The following is a 13,159-nucleotide window of genomic DNA, read 5'->3' as shown; positions in this document are numbered from 1 at the left end:
TAAATAGCATAAAGTGGCCTAGTAATTTAGTCTCTTATGATCCTTGTGGCTAACTTTTCTAATTGACAATCTCTTCATCCCAACGGTTCCTCTCGTACTGTCCCAATCTTCTAACCTCTTTCGACCACACACGTGATCACATAGGATTATCTCCGATAAAGCTGCATCATCCCCAGATTTCCCCTCGGAATAGATCCGTTTTCATCACGTCCCTAACAAAGCTCAACATGACAACTGATTGGCGAGAACGTTCTGAAGTCTCAGACTCCAACCATGCACAAGCCAGTGACAACCCCAGTTTGTCACAAACCAAGAATAGGGTCGCTTGCCAGCGATGCTTCAAGAGGAAACAGAAGTGTGATAGGATACGCCCAGCCTGCACATCATGCGCTACTCTGGGAGTGGAGTGCATCGCTCGCTCTCAGCAATTCGATTTTGATGCTGAAGAAACTGGGCTTACCCCTGCCAGGGTTAATGGGTAAGTTCATATTGACACCAATCAACCACAAACCTCCACTGTATGAGAGGTTTGCCGCTAGAAGCATAAGAGACAAAATTACTACGTCAATTTATGCTATTTGTAGTAGAGCTTTAGATCACTTATGGCTACACTCTCAGCTTTTAGGCTATGGGCTTTGTATTCTACAACCTCTGATGGACAAGGCTAACACAAATAATAGTTATGTCGAGTCTCTAAGACGTCGCATCGCTGAATTGGAGCAAAAGGTCAAGGAAGCTGAGATATCGCATGTCCAGACTCGACGCTCTTTCCATTCAGATGATACACTTCCCATCAATGGAAAAAGACGTCGTTCCACTGAGCGTCATGTGCCGGTCAGCGATGCTCTGTTGAATTGTGACGACCAGTCAACTGTCGAAGACACAATGAGTGCCATTGGCTTATTGTCGAACAAGGCTATGGCTGAGTCTCGTGCTAACACAGGCAACGAGCCCCATAAACTCTCGATAATTGAGTCCATCTCAGCAGCCCTCGCTGTAGATGGCCAAAACCCTTCCAAGGCCTCGGTCATTTCTTCCCAACATATTTCTTTGGTCGACGATCAGTCAATTATTCTAACACGTGATCTGACACTGAGTCACATACAACGTTTTATCGACTGGAGCGTATGGCTTCCGCACATTGACGAGAGTCGTTTAATGGAACAATATGACGCAGTCGTTGACTCCCAAGATGGCAGAGACAAGCCTTCCCTCTATCTCTTCAACATTTACATGGCGGTTTCGATTGGGATCAGCATGTCACCAGATACGAGCCGCTTGACAGGTTTGGCCACGAATCTCCACAGTGCAGCTATCAAACTATTGCCGTCTATTCTGCATTCCCAAGAGCCATTTGATACTCTACATTGCATGCTACTACTGGCTGTATTTTCTATGTTTAATCCCTCCGGAGGCTCTACTTGGCACCTAATGGGGTTTATATGGACAAACTGCCTAGCTGCTGGTTTGCATAAAACTGCCATTCCGCAGGACCGTCTTGGACCTGATACCGCCTATAGAAGTGATTGGATCTTCTGGACAGTCTACCTGCTTGATCGCTCTTTAGCATCTTGCATGGGTAGACCTTTTGGCATTACTGATGAAGACATCTCAGTTTCTGTAAATGCAAAAGCTCCCATGTTGAAAAGTCTCACTGACAATAATTGTGCAGATACCTGAAGTCCCAAACGATGATGAATCAGACTTATCTGCAGCAGTGAGAAACAAGCTTGCTCATAGTCGACACCTTGTAATTCATGCTCAGCTCATATCAGACATCTGTGGAAGGCATGAGCCCAGTCCGGTATTCTCATACAGTAACCTTTGTTTCTGGCGAGAGTTTCCACCACCAATAAATGAAACTGCCTTTCCACGTGGTTATCCACTTGATTCTTTAGATCAGCTGGCTTGTCGGGCAATAGTTCTAATAGTCAACCCTCCATCCAGCACCGTAACCAACTCTTTGTTGGCCATCGGAGATTCTCCGGACATCAAGACCGACGCTATCAATTCTTGCAAGAGTTTGATCGAAAGACTTTACAGTAAGTCGGCGAACAACACGGTGGCGGTATCGTTCTTGGACGCCTACAACATCTTGGCAGCTGCAGTTTTTTATGTATGTCTCGTGCAGGAAGCACCCCACCCAAATCAGCAAGGGTTCGCACAGACATTTGAAGTGGTGAACAAAGCTTCTGTCCTACTAACGCAGTGCTCGACAAGGTTCGTTGCCATTGGCGTATTCCAGCAGTTCCTGTTGTCACTGTCAACCAAGATCATGGAAGGCCCAGCTAGTGTTCAGGTACGTATACAGCGCGAGTCAAGGGTTTAAAATTAAAGTTTACTGAACAAGTGACTAGGAATACCTAGAGTTCATACCGCCAGAGATTCCCAGCCACCTCCGGTCTTTGGTTCAAAACTATGCTTCTTTGAGTTGATCAGCCATTTGCTTTGACCCGAACAGATGGCCTGTTCCGACGCCGATACTACGGCGGTTACCCCAACTCACACCCTACTCCGGCCCCACGCCGTCAGAATGCAAAAAGCTGAACTGATTGGCGGATCTTGTCCGATGAGTTACATCCGACAACCCTAACCCCCGCAATCCAAGACATACTCTAACTCCAGATTTTCTTGTAAACGCGGGGATGTGGGGAGGATCTAGACTTGGAAGCCGAGATGATTTCGGATCAGTTAGTGAGTCGTGGGTTGTTTGCATGAGGAGCAATTACCTTGGCACTTTTCACGATGAAAGTAAATGAGCTGTATAAAGTCCGACGCTCCATCCACAATGTTCACGATTATCGGCAGGCTTCATCTCAACTTTTGATCTATTGACAAGATCGTCCACCTACATATTCAATCATTGACGATGGCGAGCCCTCCCAATTCGAAGCCTGGCTCCTTGGATGCCAAACGAAATGTGGAATACGATGAGAATGCTCCCGAACGCGATGAGGTTCTCGAACGATACGAGCTCATCAGGGACAAGACTCCAGAAGAACGAGCTGTCATTGAGAAGTCACTCGTACGCAAACTTGACTGGAAATTTCTCGCAATGGTCACAGCCATGCTGATGATGAAGTGAGTGGCATGCCCCCAACTGTAAGAAATATCATGTGCTGACTATGCAAAAGCTACCTCGACCGAATCAATGTCTCCAACGCTCGTCTCGCCGGCATGCAAGAGGATCTAAACATGACTGACACTATGTGGTCTCTGGGTATATCTTTATTTTACGTCGGATACATCATCTCTCAGATCCCTGCCAACGTTATTATCGCAAAAGGAAGCCCCCGTATTCTTCTTCCATCTTGTATGATGGCATGGTCTGTCGTCACTATCTGCATGCCTGCTGTTACTGCAGGCTGGGGCTTCTGTTTGTGTCGTTTCGTTATCGGACTCGTTGAAGGACCCTTCGTTCCAGCCGTGTCTCTGATGACCTCGTCTTGGTACACAAAGCACGAGTCACCTTTAAGGATGGGTATCTGGCACGCCGGAAACACAATCTCTCAGGCGATATCTGGCCTACTCGCAGCAGGAATCTTGACCAACATGGAGGGAGTCGCCAACATCCGAGCGTGGAAGTGGTTTCTCCTCATCGAAGGTGCTGTAAGCATTCTCGTTGCCATCGTCAGCTTCCGTTATATACCCAACTTTCCCGACAATACCGGAACTTACTTTATTACGGAGGAAGAGGCTGAGATGGCTCAATACCGTCAAGCTGTATCTGCTGGTGGTCTGTCCGAAGATGATGCTGGTGACTACTGGGGAGGCTTCTGGATGGTAAGTCCAACTCATGAGCCACAAGCTACAATTACTAACTTGGTATGCAGTGTATGAAAGATCCATTTTCACACCTTTTTGCAGCTATTCACTTCTGCTTGATCATCGCACAATCCTATAAGGATTTCTTCCCTTCGGTAAGTTCACGTCCCCGGCTAACCTTCGTTGCTAATGATAATCAAAGATTGTTGCTACTCTGGGCTTCTCTGGTGTTACCACCTACATGATACAGGCACCTCCACCGATTATTGCCTTTATGGTTACCTTGGTCATCTCTTGGTCTTCGGGTCGGCGCTTAGAGCATGGTTACCATATCATTGTGCCTATTCTGTTCACATTGATTGGATGTTGCATAATGATTACGCAAGATAATGTTGGAGCTCGATATTTCTCCATGATCCTTCTTGTCATCGGTCCCTTTGTTGGTCTGAACGTAAGTCAACCCATGTTTTCGCTCAATCAAACCATCACTAACAGCAATACAAGCTTCAAATCTCGTGGGAAACTACTGTTGTGCCTCGGCCCCGAACCAAGCGAGCCGCTTTGATCGCCTATGCTAACTGTGTTTCCTCTGTGTCTCATTGGTTCACACCTTACTTCTTCCTACGAAACCAGGAGCCATACTACCAAACTGCGGGAGGCGCCATCATCGCGGGCTGTGGTCTTGTCGTGGTCTTCGTTTTGATTACGAAATGGTATATTCAGAAGAAGAACAAGGAATTGGAAGCCGCAGAGAATGCTGCTGGAGAGCCCAAGGGATGGAGATATGCTGGATAAGCTTTCTAGAGATTTGGAATGCTGAGCAAGGCGCATGTGTTCAGGTTTTGGACAACTTCAACATACTCAGATGAAATACAATTTTGTCCTCTAGAATGTGGACAGGAATATTAATTACTCTTATTCAAATTACGAGCAAGTCCAAAATTGAGAAAGCTAAAAGCAAATTTCCATTACGTTATAAACTCGTATTACTCTATGATGTAATATCTATCCATAGCTCAAATCCTTTCAAGATTACTTCAGAATGTCAGTCAAGAATGTTTTTCTATTTACGACTCGGTATTGCGGTTTGCACGGCCGTCACAGCCATTGGATGTCTCGGGATTACTTAAAACTCCTTTTTCCAACCTAAACGAGCTGCATATAAGAATTGTGCTTTGACGGTATTTTATACGAGTTGCGCTGATTTTTTACAGCTCAATGTAGTAATCGCCGTCGAGGTTATGTCAGATCGTGTGGCTAATACGGCCTAAGCCTCATTCAACTCATCCTTTGTTGATCTAGACGGCTATGGAACTCTGGCAGTGCTCTCATTTGAGCCATTTATTTTTTAGACACTCTCACCTTACTGTGCTTTGTTTCCTCAAGACAGGGGACTCATTACGCCCGGACAGTGAGGCATATGTGTTTATTGTGGAGTTCTCCTGGACTCTGCAGAAATTCCGTGTCCAACGGACTTGCTTAGCGAGTGCCGTGCGAATCTGCATCGTGAGGTTTTAGGAATTCGGCACCACACGTCGAGTGCCAGAGGTCTAACATAGACATTGATTCGACAAAAGCGTGATGCAAACTCCGCCACCGAGGTGGCCATCGAGTATATAAAGACAGCTTCACAGCCAAACAAAAGCTTTACTTCACTATCAACATCATTTCAACTCAATCAAGCCTATCCAAGATCAACCTCACAATACCGCAATCATGCACTTTCCCACTGTCCTCGCCAGCATCGCTGCATTCTCCTCAGCCGCCATTGCTGCTCCTCCTCAGCAAAAGCCTTACGTTGGTGTTGCAATCATGACGGTCAACGCACCCATCAGCGGCGAAAAGAGCACTCTTCCCCAGAACGTCCCACTTGGCGTCCTTACCCACCAGGATGACGTTTTCGTCACCGACATCGAGATTGCCAACGCTTTCTCGACTGTCAAGGGTGTCAAGGCCCCCAGCAATGACCAGATTGTTTGTCAAATGTACAAGGACCAGTACGCCACTATTCCTGGCAGCGCGGAGTTTACGGTCAAGAAAGACGCAAAAATCAGCACCAACTCGGTTCCTCTTGGTTGGATCCTCTGCCGTGTCAAGGCTACTGCTTAGACTGGCGGAAGGTTGTGATGCACGATCGACAAGGAGAGAGGCTCCCGAAGTTGGCCAAGTTAGATGCACCAGTGATGGGTCAGGGCTTCGGGTGTTATTAGCCGTTCAAAGCATCTTTTTCCTTCAGTACAGGCTGAAGACTGCTAGCTTTGATTAGTCCAGAAAACATCAATTTATCACTGTTTAAATTGTACCTACAATGACCCAAAGCTGCAGTCAGACTTCAGAAATTGTGAAAACCCACTATAAACTTACCACTCTACCATTTTAGTATTTAAACGGTCTAACTATCTACTGTATAGCAGAAAAAATGGCCTCCTACATCTAAGGGTATAAAAATTGGTAGTCTAAGAGCTATAGTCTAATAAGCATAAAGTAACCTACTAATTTTATCTCTTCTACTTCTAGTGGTCAATTTTTTTGATACCCTGAGGAGTATGTGTCATTTAAGGTTCACTATAAATTAGTGTCCAGGCACCAAATGAGAGCCCTGTCTTTTAATTGGTTCGATAAGTTTTAGGGGCCCAAGCACAGGGTCCAAAGCCCACTAAACGGTTTACCCCTGCAGATGAAAGCACCGTGAATTTGACGACATATAAACCACAGACACCAACATGAAGGTCTTGAGTTTCTACATATCACTCTTTTCACTTTGACCAAAAAATGGCTCCTTTCCCCCAGGGCCCAGCTTTAGCAGCTGCCGAGGAAAAGCTCCTGTGGGACGACAATGTTGTCAGAGGCCTTACAGAAGAGCAGTGGAAAGCCTTCGGGCAATGGGTCGGGACTGAGGATCCAACTCCATTAGAAGCAAAGCAGTGGATTACCAAAGAGAATGATCTTGATCTCAATGTATTTTCTCTGCAGACTCTAGCTTTGCTTATCAAGCAAGCCAAATTTGCGCACTGTGGCCAATCTTCCGAGACTTTGGAGCAATCATATACGGTAAGTAACCTCTCGTCCTTTGATGGCGGATTTGGTTGCTGATTCTTTGTCGCTTTAGGAAGATGATCTGGTAGTTCAGAAACCAGGCTTCGGTCTACCTCTTGGTTATATGCCAGACGAGGAAGACCGGTTCCCCTTGCTGTTTCTCAATGACGACTTCGGTGACGGTTGGGAAGCTCCTGCCCTACTCATCCGCGAATGTTGTATGCTAAAGCTCATGGATGAGTTGACTGACAAGCCACGATGGTGGCAAAAGATCAAAGACGAAGACATCGTAGCAAAGTGGAAAAAGGAAGCTTTGGAGATGGACTGGAAATCGTACCTCAGATATGGCGACTTTACCCCAGCTATGGCCGATGCTGTGAGTTAACAAAAACACTTACTGTCTTACGATACTGATGAGGGTGATAAGTGTATTGAAGAATTACAAGTCAAAGCAGATTTATACGAAAAAACCGGGCTTATTCCTGTGTACGACTATTCTGTGGCTGTGCTCAAGTCCGATACTATCATGACCGACGAACTGGCAAAATCCCTTCAAGGGGCAGTCAGGGTATTGGAGGATGTACGGTCGGATCAAAAGGACTGGCATCCAAGAAGTGGTGAGCAGGTCCTCGATCTAGTTCACCCATCTCTCTGGCCTTTAGTTTATGGCCGATCTAAAATCCTTTCGGACCGTATCATTGGTTTGCAGGATGCATTTACAAACGAGGGAAGGCTTGTCACTATTCGTGCCCCTGCAGATGATGACTGCTACCGTTACAAAAAAGGCGGCTTCTGTGGTCAAGGTTTCCCTGTGTTGTCCAACAGATTCCAGTGGCTTCCTTGCGATGTAGTACTGGATGCTGCAACGGGTGGCGTTAAGATCACGAGTTACATCAATAACCTGCACCCTCAGGAACATGTGCACTTGTATCCCGTCATCGAGAGCTTTATCAAGAAATCCTTGCCCGCTTGGGACACGCTGTATCGCTGGGAAGATGACTTTGCAGTGCAGCGACTCCAAGCAGAAGAAGCAGTACTCGATTGTCAGGCAGGGGAAGAGATTGATTGTGGTTGTAAACCGTGGTATCGTCCTCTAGGTGAAAATGAGGCACCTCGACATCCTTATGAACCTGGGGGTGATGAATACGAAGATCAAGGTCAGTGGTCTGAGGAAGACACTGACGAAGAGTCAGATACGTCTGATTCAGGCGATGAATCAGGCGATGATGAACGGTCGGACGATAATGAATCTTATCAAGAGTTGGCCTACTTCAAGGGATCGCAACGGCGAAAGCTAGACGACGCGTGGTTCAAGACAACACACCGTGTCAATGTTCCAGACGCTGAGCCAGACGCGGCCGGTCATGTCAAGATTACACCCGGCGATGTCAAGAACGCCGGTTTCTTCAACGGCAAGACACAGATCCAAGTCATTGTCAAGTTGTCAAATATTCACCTCACACCGGAAAACCCTTCCTATGACGGTGGTTCATGGCATACCGAAGGCCAGCTTAATGAGCACATTGTCAGCACAGCGCTGTACTACTATGACAGCAACAACATCACCGACTGTTCTCTTAGCTTCCGGACTACAACCAAAGATCTGACCGAAGAAGTCAGCTATGAACAATACAAGCATGACCCAATTTACCGAACATTTGCTATTGAGAAAGATGGAGATCGGCAGCAGGATATAGGTTCTGTGCATACCAAGAGCGGCAGGGCAATTTTCTTTCCTAATCTCGTACAGCATCGTGTCTCACCTTTCAAGTTGATTGACAAAACAAAGCCGGGCTACAGGAAGATTCTTGCCCTGTTCTTAGTTGATCCAGCTATACCAATCATAAGCACTTCGAACGTCCCACCACAACAGAAGCATTGGTGGCATCCTGATCACGTACAGACAAACGAGCCTTCACCTAACAGTGTCAATGAAATCGAGAAGGGTGACCTTGCAGATTGGCCTATGGGGTTGGAAGAGGCTAAGGAGCTACGCCTGCACCTAATGGATGAGAGAACCTGGATGCAGGATCAGGAACAAGATGGTGTTAGACAAGAATGGAACTTTTGCGAGCATTAATACTCAACAAAGAAGTCTCATAGTAATATAGAATAACAGACTAGGGAATCCAACTGCAAGTAAGCCCCACTAGTTATTCATTAACTAATATCCATGATAGTTGTAAGTTGTGCATCTCTTTACTCACCTGGATCGCAGCTCCACTACGATGATTAATAGCTTTCATGGCTTCCCCTATAAGTCCCAAAGCAGCTCCCTGAAGCCCAAGAGCCACCCAGCTCCCAATACCAACAACAAGTCTTGGGATGTTCAGTCGGAAACCTTGGTGTTTCTTTTCAAGACGGCGCTCAAATTGTTGGTCGCTCATTAGGAGCTGTAACACGAGTGTAATCATTAGTGCGATTGATGAAACCGCCGCAGACCAGGCAAACCAAGTAGCAGAGGTGGTTGCATTTCGCATAGCCGCTTTTGAAACAGGGTCATTCCCTTCGCCCAACGGAAACCCAAGGAAGTTTCCTCCTGTTGCAAGACCTTGGCTTGCTGAGATTGATACGGAAACTGTAATGGTGGTTGTTAAAGCCACGACCTGCAGATAGGCGGTAAATGGTGGTGCAGCCATGTTAATTGCTGGAGCAAGAGGAGTGAGATAAGGTGATGGTATGAATGTTTAGCTGTACACTTTTTATAATTAAGATGTTTCTTCTTTGACTTCTACATCACCTGTACACCGGCTTGAGATCTCCTCATATATAATCAACTCATCAATGGCTAAAGACGGCAGTCAGGCTCATTCGAGGCTGTACTTTGGACATTCGCTAGTAATGACGATCAGGTGAGAACACCTGGACCAGACTTACGTGGCGGTGCCGTCGTTAACCAATGAAGACTTGGCGACGACATAATGCGGCTGAATGTTGGTCTCCCAACAGATCCAGAGGCCGCCATAGGTCGCGATGGCTTTCAATTTGGTATGTTGAAGTATAATGATGATTGGCTAAAGCATGTAAGCTAGTCACATTATAGGGTAGTTCCAAGCCATAGTGCAATAAGGCGGATTTGGAAGTTGAATGAAAACTGACCAGGTGTCTGGCCGAGTCTAGGATGCCTATCCCAACAATTCTTACGCCTCATTGTGAGGCGACAAAAAAACCAGAGTTCCAAAGATCAATTTCCAATGAGCAAGACTACCTAAAGAAGACGGTCAGAGCACTGGGCCCTAATGTGGCACTGTTCCCAGCCGTTCTCAGTGCTAAATCTTCATAGCGATGCCATTATCAGCATCTGCATCTTTGAGGGGTCCGAAAACACCAAAGGCAATTCCAGGTACTATTGTCTTCAAGAGTTTGAAACATGTTTATGGCTGACCACTCTGTGTCAGGTTCCTTACTGCAGAATCAACTCGAAGCTGAGGGTGCGGTGATATCTAGTCACAATGGTCTTGATCTCATCAACCATATCCTACGTGAAAAGACCCCTGGGCACGTTATAACACTTGTCTGGATGGAAGAAGACAGCGCTCTTACACATCAATATATATTGATGGGTGTTCTTCGAAGCAAACCAAAGACATTTATGGGTATTTCTTTAAGCCACGCCGGTGGTTTATCATGGATGAGAGTTGAAAGAATGGGCGATCTCGAGGAAAGCCGCTGGATCAGAGAGAAGAAAATGGCCGAACTCCATATACGACTGGCCCCAGAGCGAAATCATCTTATCAACAATGAAGACCGCACAATCCTACAGGTGTTTCTCGACAAGAATGCAACTTTGGAAGCCGTTATCGAGACGATCTCCCGCTTCCATGATCGGGAACCGAATTACAGCCTGTGGAATGAAAACTGCTGGTGGTTTGCTCGAAAGATAACCAAGGAACTTGTTCATAATTTTATGGAAGATAGTACGTTAAAATGGCAGATTCTTGATCAATGTCATGCCGAAGGCGTACGGCATGCAGTTATCAGGTCTCCTTCGACTGCCAAGAGGGCGACAACTAAAGAGATTACCAAGAGGGTAGCACGGGCAATGCCCACAGTAGCAGTATCAGCCATCGTTACAGTCACCATCTTTCGCTCTTTGAAGAATAAGTTTAGACGCGTAAGATGAAAAGAAGGACTCTGGGATGGAAAGTGTTGTTGCTTCCTATCAATATCAATGGCTGCTTCCCGTTGGGCTTGTTTTTTTATTTTGTCTGCCTTTTATCCTTTTGTCTCTCTTCCAGTTTCTCTTTTCTACATTTATTTTTCTCTTCGACGTCTTCTTCTGTTTTTACTTCTTAGGTCTCTTTCTTTTAGCTTTTACCTTAATTTACGCATCGACTTGAGTTTCTTTCGGGGCTTTTATTTGGAAACCCCTTAGGAACTTGAGCTCTACCCCTTAAAATTACGTAACTGAATATCTCAGTCAGGCCTCCGTTCATTAATTATAGTGAAGTGTGAGTTTCATATACCTGAAGGTCTGGACAGTATGTGGTTAATGCCTTGGTATGGTTTGTTATCTGAGATCTCAAAATGATCAATTCTAATTGTTTTGGTTATGATTTGGCTCCAGGGTTGGTCATCCTTTAATCGCACCTGGAATAGTTGCACAACAACGGGACTCTGTATACTCAAATTTTCAGTCAGTAGTCAATCAATTCGTCAAGATGGCCGAGTGGTCTAAGGCGCTGCATTCAAGAGTTGATCTTGCCTAGTTACCTGGGTTCTGCAGTATCGAAAGATTCTTGGGTTCGAATCCCAATCTTGACATTCAACTTCATTTTTGCTTTTTACCTTCCTTTTCTAGCACGAGAAAACCAACTGTCATGACATTGAACAGTACGTTTGGGATATTTTATTACATGTCCAATGCCCAAGGCATTGAGTCAAGGCAGTGCCTTATGTATAAGTAGATTTAATACTAGAGGATATACTAGCCAGTAGATAATTATATACATATTAAATTACAGTAATCCTGATTACTATAACCTGAAATAGATAGAGAAGAATCATGTCAATGTCGATAGTAATAACGACACATGATTTAGAGACACTGTGAGTACCACTCGTTCTGCTTGGTGCACTTCAGGCCAGCAGCACACTTGGTGGGGCCAGTGTAGCTTCCACCACCACACTGAGCATAAGCAGCGGCGGTAACACCAGATTCGGCCTTTGGCTTAGCTTCAACGACGGTAGTCGCAACTGCAGGCTTCTTGACAGTGGTAGTTGTCTTCAAGGGAGCAGCGGCCTTAGTAGTGGTAGGCTTAGTAGCGACGGGTGCAGGAGTGACAGCCTTAGAGCCCGAGCTAGCGACACCAGATTGCCAGCCACGGTGTCGAGAAAGCTCGTACCACCAGTTTCGGAGCATCCAACCATCAAAGTCAGTAACTTCAGCAGCAGAACCAGCAAGCATGATGAACTTGGACTGGCCGGTAGGAGTCCAGTCATAGAAATCATCCAGGGCAAATGTGTGACCGATCTCGTGCTGCAGGATGTGGATGTTCTTGGTGCCAATAAGCTGCATGAAGTACTCTCGGCCGATGCGTTGACCCCAGTCACCACCAGCACCACCCTGCATGCCGTCGGTGAGCCAAAGAGAGTTATCGTAGTGTCGCTCTGCACCACCGGGGCACTGACTGTAGTCGCCATCCTGGTGGAAGAAGCGACCGCACTTCTCAGAGCATTGGGGAATGCCTTCTGCATCCTTGTCGGTGTAGATGTCGAGACCGGCGGTCGAGCCCTGGAGAAGGCTCTTATCTTTGACAGCCCAACCAACAACATTAATCTTGACGTCCTCATAAGGGAAGTTGTCATATCCAGAAACCCACTTCATCCAGCTAGTATAACTGTCTTGAAGCGAAGAGGCAACCTTGGCACGTTGCTCAGCGGTCACAGAAGCACTGGACTCCCATCGGACACAGACGTTGAGCTTGCCCTTTCCAGCAATGACTTGATCCCAGCCGTAGTTCTTGAAACCCAGAGCGTCGCTGTAAGTTTTGACTTCGTGGTCCCAAACTTCCTTGAGAGGTTTTGCGAGGTTCGAAGGGGGGTTCCATCCTGACTGGCGCTTCGTGGGGCGGTTTCGAGGCACGCTGCTCCAAGAACGAGCGTCGATGGACGACGCAAGGGACTGCCAGACAGAGCCATCGAGGTCGGACTTGGCTGAGTCGAAGGATTGGGCTGCAGCAGAGGCAGCGAAAGTCGCAAGACTGACAGTGGAGAAACGCATGATTTCGAGTTGTAGAAAGAAAGTAACGACAGTGTATTGTATAGTTTGTTTAACGAATGGACGTATTGAAACGAAAGGAATAAAAGAATGTCAGCCAGTGACTTGTGGATAGCTGAAGCAAAAAAAGTCAATCGC

General features: G+C 46.3%; 5 protein-coding genes across 5 annotated transcripts; 4 read left to right on the top strand and 1 right to left on the bottom strand.

The window, feature by feature from the left end:
* Positions 1–227: 227 nt before the first annotated feature.
* FSST1_010086 (uncharacterized protein) lies at positions 228–2,435 on the top strand (the record flags this gene model as incomplete). Its single annotated transcript, XM_083227120.1, has 4 exons — positions 228–478; positions 681–1,620; positions 1,673–2,299; positions 2,358–2,435. 4 exons carry the CDS (start codon positions 228–230, stop codon positions 2,433–2,435), a joined length of 1,896 nt encoding a protein of 631 aa, XP_083086047.1.
* Positions 2,436–2,869: 434 nt separating this feature from the next.
* FSST1_010085 (major facilitator superfamily domain-containing protein) lies at positions 2,870–4,560 on the top strand (the record flags this gene model as incomplete). The annotated part of the gene is made up of 5 exons (XM_083227119.1): positions 2,870–3,081; positions 3,135–3,783; positions 3,834–3,920; positions 3,968–4,216; positions 4,261–4,560. 5 exons carry the CDS (start codon positions 2,870–2,872, stop codon positions 4,558–4,560), a joined length of 1,497 nt encoding a protein of 498 aa, XP_083086046.1.
* Positions 4,561–5,481: 921 nt separating this feature from the next.
* FSST1_010084 (uncharacterized protein) lies at positions 5,482–5,874 on the top strand (the record flags this gene model as incomplete). Its single annotated transcript, XM_083227118.1, has 1 exon — positions 5,482–5,874. The coding sequence occupies one exon, from the start codon at positions 5,482–5,484 to the stop codon at positions 5,872–5,874; it is 393 nt and encodes a 130-aa protein (XP_083086045.1).
* Positions 5,875–6,537: 663 nt separating this feature from the next.
* Positions 6,538–8,881, top strand: FSST1_010083 (DUF4246 domain-containing protein; the record flags this gene model as incomplete). Its single annotated transcript, XM_083227117.1, has 3 exons — positions 6,538–6,816; positions 6,875–7,177; positions 7,229–8,881. The coding sequence occupies 3 exons, from the start codon at positions 6,538–6,540 to the stop codon at positions 8,879–8,881; spliced, it is 2,235 nt and encodes a 744-aa protein (XP_083086044.1).
* Positions 8,882–11,839: 2,958 nt separating this feature from the next.
* FSST1_010082 (uncharacterized protein) lies at positions 11,840–13,024 on the bottom strand (the record flags this gene model as incomplete). The annotated part of the gene is made up of 1 exon (XM_083227116.1): positions 11,840–13,024. One exon carries the CDS (start codon positions 13,022–13,024, stop codon positions 11,840–11,842), a length of 1,185 nt encoding a protein of 394 aa, XP_083086043.1.
* Positions 13,025–13,159: the final 135 nt, after the last annotated feature.

The sequence above is a fragment of the Fusarium sambucinum genome, chromosome II (genome assembly GCF_050947815.1).
Source record: "Fusarium sambucinum isolate potato_lamoka chromosome II, whole genome shotgun sequence".
In the NCBI taxonomy this organism is placed as follows: Eukaryota; Fungi; Ascomycota; class Sordariomycetes; order Hypocreales; family Nectriaceae; genus Fusarium; species Fusarium sambucinum.
This window is presented reverse-complemented; position numbering and strand designations above follow the sequence as displayed.